General features: G+C 42.5%; 1 protein-coding gene across 1 annotated transcript in view; it reads right to left on the bottom strand.

The window, feature by feature from the left end:
• Window positions 1-8,433, bottom strand: part of Tmem39a (transmembrane protein 39A) — a 30,402-nt gene extending 21,969 nt beyond the window's left edge. Inside the window, exons 1-2 of the mRNA XM_036203904.1 lie at window positions 8,125-8,433; window positions 6,936-7,122 (exon numbers count right to left, since the gene is read on the bottom strand). Of these exons, the coding sequence (XP_036059797.1) occupies window positions 6,936-7,048 (113 nt within the window). The 5' untranslated portion in view covers window positions 7,049-7,122; window positions 8,125-8,433. The remainder of the gene's footprint in view (window positions 1-6,935; window positions 7,123-8,124) is intronic.
• Window positions 8,434-16,045: the final 7,612 nt, after the last annotated feature.

Genomic DNA, 16,045 nt, shown 5'->3' with positions numbered 1-16,045 from the left:
TGGGGTGGGGTGGGGGGCTATCTCAGTGGTAGAGTATTAGTTTAGCACATAAAATTATCTGGGTTAGAGCTGCAGAATCACAAACAAAGAAAAGAAAAGCTAGATAGCTGGGAGGATGGCTCAGTGGTGGTTAGAGGTGCCAGCCACTGATACTGACAACCTAATTTTGAACATTGAGACCCATACAGTAAGACAAAACAAACTCCCGCAAGTTGTCCTCTGACCCCTCCACATGCTATAGCACCATGTATGCTCTCCCCACATGCTCAGGAGGAAAGCATGGGGTTGCTTGGGGGATGCTTCAAACATATCCTCTGTCAACTTTACCTCAAAACTGATGCATCTCTCTTCATCAAATTTAAATTCGCCCTTTATTCTTATATTTTTTTTAGTTTCATCACATAATTTTTGCATATAAATTTATGTCTTAACTACAAAATTATAATCCTGAGGACTGAAAATACTTTCTTCAATTCACTGTTGAAATAAATATTTAAGAAGACAGCAGGCCAGTACAGTCAGGAAAGAGAAAGCTCTCTTAAAACACAGAAGTTAGAACTGTTAGTTCCTATCTTCTGGTTCTTCCACTCATGCCTGCTCACAGGTCAGGAGGGCTCAGCTACCCTAAGGGAGAAAATAGGGAACAGTTGCAGAGATCTAAAGGTTGACTCTTATTTACACAACAAGGAAAACTAGGCTTGGTTTTAATACCAAGAGAAGGAACAATATTAGTGTTTACCACTCTACAGTTTCCAAATATAGAACTCTAGCTGGTATGTGGCATTTACAGTACTTTGGGGGACTCATGGGAACGTGAGCTTTGCGAGTTCTGAATAACGGAGAACACTGTGACTTAAATGCAAAGGATTAGCACCACAGCTACTACCTCACTTCAGTTCACCATAATGCTGAAATCAGAAATGCTGATGAGCCGGCCCGTGGTGGTGCACGCCTTTAAGCACTTGGGAGCCAGGTGAATCTCTGTTAGTTCAAGGCCAGCCTGGGCTACCAAGTGAGCTCCAGGAAAGGGGCAAAGCTACACAGAGAAACCCTGTCTCGAAAAACCAAAAAAAAAAAAAAAAAAAAAAAAAAAAATGCTGATGAAATGGGACAAAGCGAGGAGCCTCTAATCCAAACAAATGAAAAATTCTTGTTCCCCTTCAGTCAAAATAAAGGGTGAAAGCATATGCAACCCATATGCTATTTCAAAGTTTAAAAAGTCATAAAAATTTCTCTAAGAAAAATGGATTGAGATATCTGTTCCACTAAACAAGTCAATGAAATGCTTGTTTCAAAACAGACATTTACAAAGTATTGACACAGAAGATACACACTTATGTTATTCGCTGCACTTTTAGCTTTTAAACTTTAAGCCAAAAGACAAGAGAGAAGGTCAGACAAAGTAGTACAAGGCATCAGAAGGAAAAAGGAAAACAGTCCTACAGAATCTGTCAGAACAAGTCATCTTCTAATCTAAAAAGTTGAAAGCTTGAGGGGAGATATATCAAAAAATCTTATAAACCAAGAACTACTGAAGTAACTGTACAATGCACAGATATATCAAAATACTATATTATACTCCATATATATGATTATACACTAATCAAAAATAAAATTCTAAAAAGTTTAAAATTAAATACACTTGGTCAATACACATCAGAAAATTAATTACAGAAGTAATATTTAGGAAAAATAAAAATACTATTCCTGATCTGAGGGTACGGCTCAGTGGTAATGTACATGCCTAACATGGGGAAGGCCCTGGGTTCTATCCCCAGCACAGTGGGAGGGAACCCTTTAATATGATATACACACAGATATAAGAACTCCCAGCCGGGCGGTGGTGGCTCATGCCTGTAATCCCAGCACTCGGGAGGCAGAGGCAGGTGGATCTCTGTGAGTTCAAGGCCAGCCTGGTCTACAGAGCTAGTCCAGGACAGGCTCCAAAGCCACAGAGAAACCTTGTCTCAAAAAAACAAAAAAACAAAAAAACAAACAAAAAAAAAAAGAATTCTATTCAGGGTGCACTTAATTCCAATAGCAGCTATTTGTTAAAATATATGAAAGGTACTGTCTACCAAGAAAGCTCTTTAGAAACTCGAAAACCTAGGTTTTCCTTTCTTTTATTTTTAAGGGTCTCACTATGTGGCCCATGGCTGGCCTAAAAATCCCTGTGTAGACCAGGTTAGCTTTGAACTCACAGAGTTCTACTTGCCTCTGCCTCCTAAGTGCCAGTACTACAGGCATTCACCACTGCACTGGGCAATACCCAAGGTTTTCTTTGGTAACGTCACAACAGCATTCTCTCTCCTAACCCCAGGCTTTCCAAGGGAAAGCTGGTGTCAGCTAATTTGGCTGGATTTAGAATCACTGAGGAGACGCACCTACCGGCCTGCGGAAAAGCTTTCCGGAAAGGCTAAGGGAAAGCTCACTGTAAATGTGGGTGCCACCACCCCATGGCCCGAGATGAAATGGAGAAGAGGAAGCATGAGTAGTAGCACAGCTCTCGTGTCTCCCCAGAAGTGCAGTCCCAGCTGCACTGAGGAGATCCCACTGAGGAGATCCCACTGAGGGGATCACACCTCCTAAACCATGGACCACAAGCAACCCTTCCTTCCACAAGCTGTCTTTGCCAGACTTCGACACTACAATAGGAAAAGTACAATAGGAAAAGACTTGCTTTGGAGGGCTGCATCCAGTAATGTGATTGGTAAACATCTCTCTCTAATGATTAAAAATAAAACAACTTCCCCAAATAGTAAAAATGGTTCCCTGTGCTTAAACCGTATGCTCAATGTTTATACTGAACTCTTTATTATATCCGTGCAGGCAAGAGATTGGTCTTTATGGAGCCCGCAAGCAGCAGAATTTAGGTAAATAAATGAATAAATCAAGAAAGATTCAAAGGGAAACCAGGTGTGGTGGCACACACTTATAATCCCAGCACTTGGGAGGCAGAGGTGGCAGAATCTCTGCAAGGGTTAACTTTTTTCCAAACTAATCTCAAGGTAAACATATCACAAAATATTAATCATAGTCACAACAATTTTTAAATAAACTAAATATCTCTTTCATTTTAATCTACTGAAAAACACATTCTTCCACGTCCTCAGCTAAAATTGCAAAATTTACATATATTAAAAGAGGAAGGGGGTTGGGGATTTAGCTCAGTGGTAGAGCGCCTGCCTAGCAAGCGCAAGGCCCTGGGTTCGATCCCCAGCTCAAATAAATAAATAAATAAATAATTTTTTTAGGAAGGAGGAAGAAAGCTAGAGAATGGTAAATCAAAGCAAACATGCCTAAAACCTTGAACGCCATTAAGAGCCCATGAAAGAAGAGGAAAATACATAGAAACTAGCATTGCTAGACTCAGCTAAAACTATCAACACTATCAGGCTTGGTGGCACATCCTTTAACCCCTGTACTTAGGAGGCAGAGGCAGGCAGCCCTCTCTAAGTTTGAGGCCAGCATGGCTTACAGTTTTTTCCAGGCCAGCCAAGGCTTCATAGTTAAGACTGCCTCAAAACACACATACATAAATGAATAACCAGTTAAAAAAAAAAAAACAGGGTTTCTCTGTGAAGCCCTGGCTATCCTGGAACTCACTCTGTAGCCTCAACTCAGAGATCCTCCTGCCTCTGCCTCCCTAGCGCTGGGATTAAAGGAGATGCCACCAGTACCTGGCAAGTGTCAGTATTTTCAAATGTTCCTCTTTCCTCCCACTACACTGTTTACAGAATCCAAGCGTAAGCAGAACTACCCAGAAATGAAGCTTTAGTTCCAGGCACTTTTGTCTATTTGAAATAACTTCTGAATATGTAGCCCAGGCTGGCCTTGTGCTCTAGGTCCTTCTCCCAAGTGCTGGGGACACTGGTCTGTACCACCAAAGCTGGGCTTCACCTCTTTTTAAATAGCAGATTGCCTCCTTTCCTCATCCTTAAAAATATTTTCAACACTCCAGTAATTAAAACATTAAAAGTTCATCTAGGGGACTGGAGAGATGGCTCAGCAGTTAAGAGCACAGGCTGCTCTTCCAGAGAATCCAGGTTCAATCCTCAGCACCACACAGCAGAACTCATAACTGTCTGTAACGCCAGCTCCAAGGAATCTGGCACCCTCACACAAACATACAAGCAGGCAAAACACCAATGCCTTTTTCTATAAAGATATTTATAAAAATAAAATTTTTTTAAAAAAGTCTAGCTGAGAAGACTAGTAAACCTGGCCTGACTTGAAGGATTTCCTGATCATATTTTCCTTCTAAGCTACCTAGAACAGATCAGGAAGAAACAGGAGGCAGCTCTGGGAATACAAAACCAAACAGGAAGAGTAAGCAGGGCTGACTCAGCTGATCAGAGTGGCTAGATGGGTGTCCTGGCTACCCTCACAGCACCAGAGCTGTGCACTCAGTCCAAGAGTGGAAGGTCGGGAGTTAGGTCAGGAGTATATGAGTAGCTGTGTTCTTCTGCTACAACCTCCAGACTACATCCTCTCAAATATATCAGGAGAGCCTGAAAGACAGGAGTGGTACTGACTGGTGACTCTGGAAACCAAAATCAAGACAAGGAAAAACTCTTTTCAGGGAGAAAACAAAAATTATCTTGACCAAATGCATGACTAGGTAAAAGTATCTCTGCAGTGAGTGCTACAAGAACAAGCCTCCAAAGACATGAGTGGCCCTAGATAAGATCAGCAAAAATAACTCATCCTGGGCTGGGTATGTAACTCAGCAGTAAAGCACGTGCTTAGTATGCTTTTACTTGTGTGTGTATGCATTTTAATAATGGGGTTACTCCACACAGGGCGATGATGCTCCCACTAAGAGCCATTCACTATCTAAAAATATCCCAGTGCCAAGCATGGGAAACCCCCCTTTGTTGGTCAGAGGACTATAAGAGTTTCTCCAAACAAATGAACTATTGCTGCTGTCTTCCAAAACTTGAGGGTAAGACTTTCTTGTTGATGACAGCACACACTAAAGACACAGAACTTAGAGAAATCGAGCTGAAAAAGACCTGGAAGCTCCTCCCTAAGGATTAGCTTTCATAATAAGAGAAGGTGCTGTACAAGCTGCCAATGGAGAGAAGCCATCTCCCCCAGCTCCCAGCTGTAAAGCATACAAACCAAAACCATGAATGGACCAGTCATATACCGCCCCCGCTCCCCCATGGTACAATAGTGGCCCTTTTATATTGGGGCAGCCAATAACTGCCTAAATGAACACAAAGCCCACTCCATGAGAGAGGGAATTCATTCCTGGTACTATAAACATAGTCAACATCAATGGCCAGAGAGGTCACGGACCTGAGGAGAGAACCTACTACTGTCATGTCCCAAACCAGTATTTTCTAACCATAGTCTAAATACTTAACTTCCATCAAAGAAGCTTCTTTTTGCAGCAGATGGAGACTTATTACAGAGATCCATGACTGGTCAAGTGCAGTTATAGACTAGGAGGTGCCCCACTCCAAATGCTCCATCTGCAACACAACCCCTACACCTAGGGCTCAGGCAAGACTATCGGAAGAGCAGGCAGGAGAGTCTACAGAACACCTGTTGGCAGACAGTGTCCCCTAGGCATGACAGGAAAAAAAATACACCTATGAAATCTCAAGAGTCATGGCTGCCAGAACAAGAGCAGCATAATTCGAACAGCAGCTGGCATGCCCACGTGGGCAGAAGAGATTCCACAGTCCCAACCACAGAAGAGCCTCAGGCCATCAATGACGGCTGAGAAAGGGGGATTAGTTGTCTCCAGGGATGAACTCCTGTTGAGGATGACAGGTCAGCTCTGGACACACGAGTAGTAGCAACACTGAATGAACTTGGTAGGCTGTATATACAGAGACTGGGAAGGACACAGGAGAAATTAGAGGTGGGAGTGATGAAGAAACAGTGCTCACACACAAAGCTCTAAAAACAAAATTTAAAAACTGGGCATAGTGGTATATACTATAATCCCAGCACCCCAGCACTGAGGAGAAGGGTAGATCCCTGGAGCTCGACAGCAAGCCAAACTAGCCTACAGGTGACTTTGGAGCCACTAAAAGCCCTTGTCTCAAAATTAAAGGTGATGAGTGCCTAAGGACTAACACCTGAGCTCACACACACACACACACACACACACACACACACACCCCAAACTCAAATTCTAGATTCCTATATAACGTGGCACAATTCTTACCATTTTTATGCTATAGTCGACAGTTACTATGAATATCAAACAACTTTTTGCCTGAATAACTTTTAATAATAAAATGTGGGGGGCCAAAGGAGGGGACAAGGGCTTCTGAGTCCCCACCCCTAACTAAGGAGCTCTGAACAATTGATGGCTTCATTCCCTCAAGGGCGTGGCACCCGGTAGGTCAACCACACTTCAGCAGATGGCCCCCCAACCAGAAGTATATGAACAACACCAAGTAGACTCAATGGGTTTGTTGCTTTTTTCCTTTTAAAGGGGTTTGGGAGCTTGAGAGATGGCTCCAAGTTAAGAGCATTGGCTGCTCTTCCAGAGGACTCAGATTTGGTCCCCAGAATACATATGATGGCTCAGAACCATCTGAACTCCATCCACTTCTAGGGGATCCAACAACCTCTTTTGGCATCCATAGGCACCAGGCGTGAGAGTGGTACACAGACATACACGCAGGCAAAACATTCACACACATAAAAAATTTAAAAATATTATTAAGTGAGAAATGAAAGAAAAAGAGAAAAACACTCTTCTACTTTGTGGTCCCTGTGTACTATCATTCTACCTGCAAAGTACTCTGAAATACTAAGCTTTCAGTCTTCAAAGGCAGAACTTCCACTTCAGAGACAAGAACAAAAGTTTGATAAGCAAATATTTGAATAGAACTACTTTTATATTAGTCTTTCTGATAACAGATCACAAATTATGCAACTATTATGCGCAGACTTATTATTTTCTTTACCTGTTTCTCAAGCCTGTTCCATTGCTACAGCCGCCACCAACCAAAGTCTGTATAGAAGGTAAAGCTGTCCGGCTTAGCTGCTGCCGACTAGGACCCCTCCTTCTACTGGGCATGTCCAGGAACCAGTCAGTTTCCAGTACCACCCACAGTTGCAACCCAGGCTAATGGTCGTCAACTTATTTCAACTCTGAATAACACAAAAGAAAAAAAATTAAATATCAGCTATTTAAATAAGTCAGTGTAACAAGGAAACATTAAAACTGAAGTGAGCAGATCTTGTTTAAAAAAAAAAAAAAAACAGGTTGAATTTTCAAACAAATGATCCCATTTTGTGTAGACTGCTTGGACCTTGGGGTAAGGTCAGAGGCTCAAAATCTGATCTAAGCTTTGTTCACAATTTGTGTCTTTTGTTGCTGACTTCTTGTTATATAAAACACACTACAGTCAAGTGGAAATTTACATGAATCACCACAACTTATTTGCAACCTGATATTTCACATTAAAGTCACTTGAAATACAGGAAGCTTATCACTGTCCAAAATAACAGGTTGTTATCCAGGGATCTGGCTGAGATAAGATATGTCACATATTATCTGACCTTGACCACGTCATTTAACCCCGTTTGTTTCTTCAGTTCATTCAAATGGTTGCCTGTTTCAGAAAAGCTACTGTAAAACAACTTTTTAAAAAAAATTAATGAAAATGCAATATTAAAAGGTGACAAAGATCTTCACTAAGAAGAAAAAAAAAGATTGTTTTCCTCAATTTAGGCAAATATGGTTCTGCCAATATACACCAAATATTTCCTAAATACAGCTAAAAATACTCCGGAAACTACACGTTGAAAAAAAAAAAAGCCCGTTTTCGGAAAGTTACTACTACAGAGGGATCGGATATTCCCTACTCTAGATCCTCTGTCTGCAGACTAACAACAAACGCCAAGTGGGACAAAGAATCCAAACTGTTAGAGGCAAGGACAAATGATCCTTGCTCAATTAAAGAGAAAGGAAGGTGAGGGGCAAAAGCTGAGACCCAAGAGCGTGGGGTGGGTTAAGGTGGATGGCGAGAAACCACAAACTTAAATAAACTAGCCTCCAGAAGGAATCCCCAAGTGGTCCCAGCCCGGCGGCCGAAAGGGCCGAAGCACGCCGGGGACAGCGGGACGACAAAGCAGGTAAGTAAAACTCACGCATGGAACAGGCCGGCCACGGAGCGGGATCCCGGGGAGGAGGCGGTGGCTTCAGAGACCCGACCCCAGGCACCCGAACTCTCTTCCTTCTTTGAAGCGCTCCAAAACAGCTGCCGGGACGCAGGCAGGACCCCACTGGAGAGTCGAAAAATCGTGTCGGGTCTCTAGGTTACCAGACCCAGACCGGGAGTCCGTGCCAGAGCCAGAGCTAAAGCCAGCGGCAGAGCCCGTCCCCATCACCACTCATCCTCAGCCTCCATCGCCCAGGAGCTGAGGAGACGTGGCAGCGCACAGTGATGACGTCAGCTCCGCGTCGAGCTGGCCCCCGGAAACAGACTTGCGGCCAGCGGAGCCGGCTTGCCAGCCTCCCGGTGCACCTGCGCAGTGGGATTCTCCCGCCGGCCTGGGAGAAGGGGAGGAGGGAGGGAATGTCTGGGCTTTCCCGCCCACGCGTGGCTCGCGGTTTTGTTTGGCTGGGTTTTTTTGTTTGTTTTTTGTTCTTTTTAAAACTCCCTGGCTTCAATCAGCTAGTGTCTAGAGGAGTAGCCTCACCTCAGGAGGGAGAATCGGAGACGCTACTTAAGGTCACGTCACTCCTAAGCAAACGACTGTTGAAGAGGCTTTAGACTCCAGCCATCCCCTTGCACAAACTGTACATTAAATAATGAAGTTGGTGGAATCCAGAAATAAAAACCGAGTTCTAGAAAAGTTCCATCTTGTAAAAAAGGAGAATGCGGCAACAAGGCACAGTAATGCTCTTAATAACAATGAATGCAAGATTAAAAGTATATCCGAGGTCCTGGTATGACGTGCAAGATCTGGTAGGTGATGACTTCTGGGTGGTGCTACTGTCAATATTGAAAAAGGTTTTCGGAAAGTTTTGGCATTTTAGCTGCGTCTCCAAAGATGACTAAGCTGTTTTCCTGTGGACAGAAAGTGATAGATAAAAAGATGAAGAGGACTAACGGTAGAGCTTTACCATACTGAGTTCAATCCCCCTTCACCTCACCAAAAAAAAAAAAAAAAAAAAAAAAAGATGGGCAGCCCAATGATGAGTCCAGAACTGTCAATAGTTTGGAATTAAAATAGTATCAAAATGAAGCCTGGTGTGTTGGTCGAAGTCAGAAGATCATGAGTTGAAGGTTGTCCTCAAACTACATGGCAAGCCAGTGCCACATTTAAAAAAATAAAATAAAATAAAATAAAAAACCTGCACATTTTAAAAGCTAAATTAAAACAGCCAATGAACTAAGCAGATAAATCTCATGAGGGAAAAAAAAAAAAAAATACAAGGCCTTTAATCCCAGCACTCAAAAAGCAGAGACAGGCAGATCGCTCAGTTTGAGGCCACACTGGTCTGTGTAGTGAATTTCAAGCCAGCTGGGACTACATGTTGTGGGTATTCACCAGAGAAGATCACTTGGGCATGAATTTAAGCCAATAGAAAGTCTTTATTAGTCAGCCCGTAACTACACTGGGTGTTCAGAATCCCAGTGTAGCCCTGAGCCTTTCTCAGGGTGAGCTTTTAAGCACAAAACCCATGTTCTAAATTGACACAGTTCAGTTAGCAAGAACAATTAGCCAGAAGTGAAGCTACAGAAGCCAAAAAGCAAGGTTAGTACATGCAGAGACTTACCCACTTAACCACTTTGGTGGATTAGGTCTTTGTTTTAGTTAGAGCAGGTGGTGCTGTCTACTTGTTTTTACAGCCTAAATGGCACTTCCATCATGGAGTCAGTTGTGCTAAGGTCTCAGGGACTACTAAGGTCTGGGGCCCTGTTATACACAGCCAGACCCTGTCTCAAAGAAAAAATGGTCAATAAATGTGTTTGTTTTTTTAAAGTGTTACACATCCCTACCTCTCAGGGAAATGCAAATTAAAACTACTTTGAGATTACATCTCAGAATTGCTATCAAGGGGGAAAAAATGCTAGCTAGGATGGGGAGAGAGGAGGAAGATTCTTATTCACTGTTGGTGGAGGTTAAACAGGTATAACCACTGTGGAAATCATTATGGAAGTTTCTGAAAATTAAAACAAACAAAAACACTGATCTATGATCTAGCTGTACCAGTCCTGAGCATATACCCAAAGATATTTTCACATCCATGTTTATTACTGTTTCATTTACAATAACAAGAAAGTTGAGTCAGTCTACATGTCCTTCAGATGAATGGATCATAAAAATGCAGTTCATATACAATTGGAATTTTATTAAGCTGTAAAGAAAAACAATATTTGCCAGAAAATGGATGAAACTGGGAAATATTATATTAAGTGAGATAACAGGTTTGAAAAGAGAAATGCCACATGCTTCCTCTGATACGCAAATTAATTTTTAATATGTGTAAGCAATGTATGTCTATAGGGGTGGGGGTGAGTGTGAGCATATGAATGCCACGGCAGAAGTGTGGAGGTCATAGGACAACCTTGGCTGTTGGTTTTTGCTTTCTACCTTGTCTGAGATAGGGTCTCTGTTGTTGGCTGCTTCTATACCAGGCTATGAGCTGCCATAATAAGCTTCTGGGGAGTCCCCTGTCTTTGCACCCATCTTATCATAAGCTTGCTAGGATTATAGCTGCATACTACCACATCCAGCTTTGCAAAGGTTCTGGGGAACGTGGAGGCCTAACCTTCACACTTGCACAACAAGCTCTTTATCCGCTGAGCCTCTCCCCAGCTGGGTGTCTTCATTTTTATATGTGTGTATTTGTGTAAGAATGAGTATGGGAAGCAATCAGGGAACTAGAAAGGGACCCAGGCAAGGGAAAAGGAGGCTTTAAGGATTCAGAGGGTAAAGTGAATAGTAAAATATGTAATACAAAAATGGATGATGACAGAGGAAAAGTACTGGCAGGACCATGAGGTGACGACCAAAATTAAGTATAAATGAAAAATGTCATATGGAAACTGTGACTTTCTATGTTGATTAAGAAGTAAAATTTTAGGAAAGAAATCACCAAAAAATCAAAATGAGAATGTATATGAGATGTTCCCCAGACATCTTTATATCAACTGTAGAATTAGTTAAACTTCATTAGGAATTGTTGTGACAGATACTGGACTACATATTTCATTGGCACTTCACCAGCAGGCTGGAGATGTAGCTTTAGAGACAGAGCACTCGGCATGCGTGAGAAGCAGAATTAAGATTCCCCAGCACTGAAAAAGAAAGAAAAACTGCAAGGGGTGGCAGCACCTGCTTATAATCTCAACCTTTGAGAAGTGGAGGCAGGAAGCTCAAGAGTTCAAGGCCATCCTCAGCTTTGTAGTGAGTTCTAGGCCAGCCTGGGTTACAGAAGACCTAATCTTTAAAAAAAAAAAAAAAAAGTCTGCAAACACTTGTTGGACAGCATCATGATTCCCATTTTATAGAGGAAACTTACAAACTGACACCAAATAACTTGTTGAAAACATCCTACCTCTGCTAAGCCAGAACTGAAACAGGTTTGTCTGAAGGTGTCCTAGCAATAAAACAAAATAGAAACTGTCCTTTGATCCCCATTTCCTTTCTTCCTTTTACTTTATGTCCCTCGCCAATCCTTTTCACTGAAGGGAAGCCCTCCCTGAGGCTTCATTAACTAGCTGCAAGAGGTCAGAGTCTATAGTGATGTTTCTTTTTGTTATGTTCATAACATGTTGTGACCTTCTATACCAACCCCCCCCCAAAAAAAAACAAGCCAGCTCCATCCCCACTCAGCACAAAGCAGCCGTAACAGAAACATCACTTTCATATCCCCTAGAAGAATTGGCAGTGAGGAATGTAACCCCATAATTGGAAATGGAATAATGCCTTAAAAAATGATTAAGTTGGTTATCTCAGAGGAAGGGGTTGGGATGTAAGGTGACTAGGAGATTTTAGTTTGCAGCTCTCCTTCCAACCTTTTCCCTGTGTCCCATCCTGTGTCATGTGACAGTCTCTGCAAATGACCCTCTGTTCTCTTCATGGTCTGTTTTCATCTGAAAAGAAAATGCAAAAGCAAGGCATGATGGTGCAGCCAGTAATCTCCCAAATATGCTAAGGCTGGAGGATTGTTGTGAGACCCACCCTCATCTCTAAAATACATTCGTAAATAGCAGGTACTGACCACAGGAGGTTGAGCTCTATATCTACTTTCAAGAAGAAAAGTAGATGGTGACCTAAAGAAAAAGTCCCTGTCCATCCTGGGAACTCCCTATAATCCGGTGTCTCATAAAAACCCGTTCACTCTCTGAGCCTTAGAAAATGGAGACTTGAGATGGAGAGGTCTCCATTTTTCTCAAGTTTGGCCTTGGATGAATCTACTGCCCTCCACTCACTCCTCTGTTTTCCATTTCTGATAAGAGAGTAGCAAGCAATATGGACTTTACCTTGTTGTAAAAGAATAGCTTCTATCAAAACCACTAAGGTGACCAGCCATTGTGGTGCATGTTAGTAACCTCAGCTGGGAGGTTAGGGCAGCAGGATCCTATCAAGTTCGAGGCCAATCTGAGATACACAGCTATAAATTATCAAGTTTTCTTTTCTTTCTTTTTTTTTTCAAGAAGCCACACATATGTTAAAGATTCTACTAAACTGATTGGCTGATTGGAAGTTTGGATTGCAGAGAGTTAGAATTTTATGAATCCAGAGCCAACTTACTTGGCGTTATTGTGGTTCTTTGAATAAGGAATGTCTCCCATAATCTCTGGTATTTCAATGCTTGGTCCCCAGTTGGAGGCACTGTTTGGGGAGGCTTAGGAGGTGTGGCCTTGTTGGAGGAAGTGTGTCACTGAAGGTGGGCTTTGAGAGTTTAAAGACATCCACCATTTCTTGTTTCTTTTTCTTTTCATGTCTGTAGATCAAAAACAAACAAAAGATATGAGCCCTTGGCTTCCCGCTCCTGGTGCTATTCCTTCTCTCCACCATCATGGACTCTACACCTCTGGAACCGTAAGGCCAAATAAACTCTTTCTTCTATAAGTTGCCTTGGCCGTGGTGATAGAAAAGTAACTATAAAGATATCTTCAGCCCCTTTAGTGAGCATTCTTGGCCCTCCTCTGTGTCTGACCTACCATTTTTGTGACCATCATTTGAAACTTTTTAGGATGTATTAACAGATCACTAGCTTCCACCAACCCCAAAGCTAAGAATGTCAGCAAATAGTGACTAAAACCTATAGCAGAGATTTCCCAGCTTGGCTGTAACCTACCAATCTGATGTTACAGGCTCCACAGCTAATAAATAAACAAACAAACAAACAAACAAATAAATAAATAAAATCAATGAAAGAAGAAAATATCTTGATTTATGATTTTTTGTTTTGTAACTATAAAAATTTCATGAAACCATTATTATATTGGAACACTGTATTTGGGGTAAGTTCAATGCATGCACCCACCTGGGGCCATGGTCACTAACATTTGACTCCAGAAAAAGCTATGTCTTCTTCCTTTTGTCATGTGAAGGTTAGAGAACAACTTGCAGGAGTCAGTTCTTTCCTTCCACTGGTGGACCCTTGGAATTGAACTCAGGCTGTTGGGCTTGGCAGCAGGGCACCTTTACCCAGTAAGCCATTTGAACAGACCCAAACTAATTTTTATTGGTTTTCTTCCTTCCTTTCTTTTTCTTGAAAGACAGTCTCCCATAGCCCCAACTACTCTTAAACACCTGATCCTCCTTCAGTCATCTCTGAGTGCTGGGATTACAGGCATGTGCCATAATACTTGTCATAATTTTTTTTAAGGAACAGGTTTTTTTTAAAAAATATATAATTTAATTTTATTTCATGTGCATTGGTGTGAGGGTGTCAGAGGCCCTGGAACTGGAGTTACAGACAGTTGTGAGTTGCTATATGGTTGCTGGGAATTGAACCTGGGTCCTCTGGAAGAACAGCCAGTGCTCTTAACCTCTGAACCAGCTATCCAGCCTCTACCACCATCGCACTGTGCTGGCTAGTTTTATGCCAACTTGACACAAGCTAGAGTAATTTGGGAAGAGGGAACTTCAGTTGAGAAAAATGCCCTCCTCGGGTTGGCCTCTGGGCAATTTTGGCAAAAATTGGCCAATGGGGCATTTTCTTGATTGTTGACTGATATGGGAGTTCCAAGCCACTTTGGATAGTGCTATTCCTGGGCAGGTGGAAAACAAACTGAGTAAGCCAGGAGGAGCAATCCAGTAAGCAGCACTCTGGATTATAACTATACTGTCAAGGAAAAAAAAAAAAAAAACACCCACATTTTCAACGAATTTAATGAACTAATTGTTTTTCATCTGTGATTCATGGGATTCGTAGCATCTTACCTATGGATCAAGGTGTTCCTGGGCTGGTGAGATGGTTCAGCAGCTTAAAAAAAAAGTGCGCGTCAAACATTCTCTCAACCTGAGTTCGTTCCCTGGGACCCAGATATGGAAGGAGAAAACCAATCTTGAAAGTTGTCCTCTGACCACAACACATACAGCATGGTGTGCATACACAGACAAATGGATGACTTTTAAGTGGTGGGGAAGTTATGGTGGTTTGAATGAGAATGATCCTGATAGGCTTTTATGTTTGAATACTTGGTCCCCAGTTGGTGGAACTGTTTGGGAAGGATTAGGAGGTGTGGCCCTGTTGGAGGAGGTGTGTCACTGGGGATGGGCTTTGAAGTTTCAAAAACCCATGCCATTCCTATTTAGCTTTCTCTCTGCATTGTGCTTGTGCATCAAGATGTGATCTCTTGGGACAAATAGCCAAACTAGTGGAAACACATGAACTATGAACCAATAGCTGAGGAGACCCCACCTGGATCAGGCAGGCCCTCTGGATAAGTGAGACAGTTAATTAGCTTGAACTGTTTGGGAGGCACCCAGGCAGTGGGATTGGGACCTGTCCTTAGTGCATGAGCTGGCTGTTTGGAACCTGGGGCCTATACAGAGACACTTTGCTCAGCATGGGAGGAGGGGACTAGACCTGCCTCCACTGAATCTACCAGGCTGAGGTGAATCCCCAGGGGAGTCTTTGCCCTGAAGGAGATGGGAATAGGGGGTGGGCTGGGGGTGGGCTGGGGGGGAGGAGGGAGGACAGGGGAATCTGTGGCTGATATGTAAAATTAAATTAAATTATAAAATTAAAAAAAAAAAAAAAGATGTGATCTCTCGAACTGAGTGGTGTTGGTGCATGGCACTGTCTTTAATCCCAGCACTCAGGAGGCAGAGGCAGGGGTATCTCTGTGAGTTCCAGACCAGACTGGTCTACAGAGTGAGTTTCAGGGCAGCCAGGGCTGTTACATAAAGAAACCTTGTTTCCAAAAAATTGTGATCTCTCAGTTACTGTTCTAGCATCATGCCTGCCTGCCTGCTGCCATGTTCCCTACCATGATAGTCATCAACTCACCCTCTGAAACTGTATGTCTCAATAAACTGTTCCTTCTATGAGTTACCCGGGCCATGGTATTTTAGCAATAGAAAAGTAATTAAGACAGGCAAGGACAATCATTCCCCAAAAAACCATCTTGGGGGAACTCAGCTATATTAAAGAGCCAAGACAGGGTTTCTCTATATAGCCCCTGCTATCCTGGAACTCACTATATAGACAGGCTGGCCTCAAACCCAGAGATCCGTCTGCCTCTGCCTTCTGAGTGCTGGGATTAAAGGCGTGCACCATCACCTCTGAATTCAAGGACACCTTTGGCTACATGCCCAAGTGGAGGTTACACTACATGCAGTCTCAAAAAACAACAACCAAAAATGAAACTTACTCTCCTTAGGATGTTAAAAAGGGGACTGTTTTTAAAAATCATACTTGCCCAGGTTGCATTGGCCTTTAAAAAAAAAGATTTATTTTTAAACATATATGTATGTCTGTGTGTGGCTATGTACACTTGAGTGGAGGTGCCCTCTGTGGCCAGAGGCCAGAGGCTAGATCCCCTTGAAACTGGGGAATTACAGTGAGTCATGGGACATTGGTATTGAAAATTCAACT

This window comes from Onychomys torridus, chromosome 12 (assembly GCF_903995425.1).
Source record: "Onychomys torridus chromosome 12, mOncTor1.1, whole genome shotgun sequence".
NCBI lineage: Eukaryota > Metazoa > Chordata > Mammalia > Rodentia > Cricetidae > Onychomys > Onychomys torridus.
Note: the sequence above shows the minus strand (reverse complement) of the source record. Positions and strands in the feature narration are given on the sequence as shown.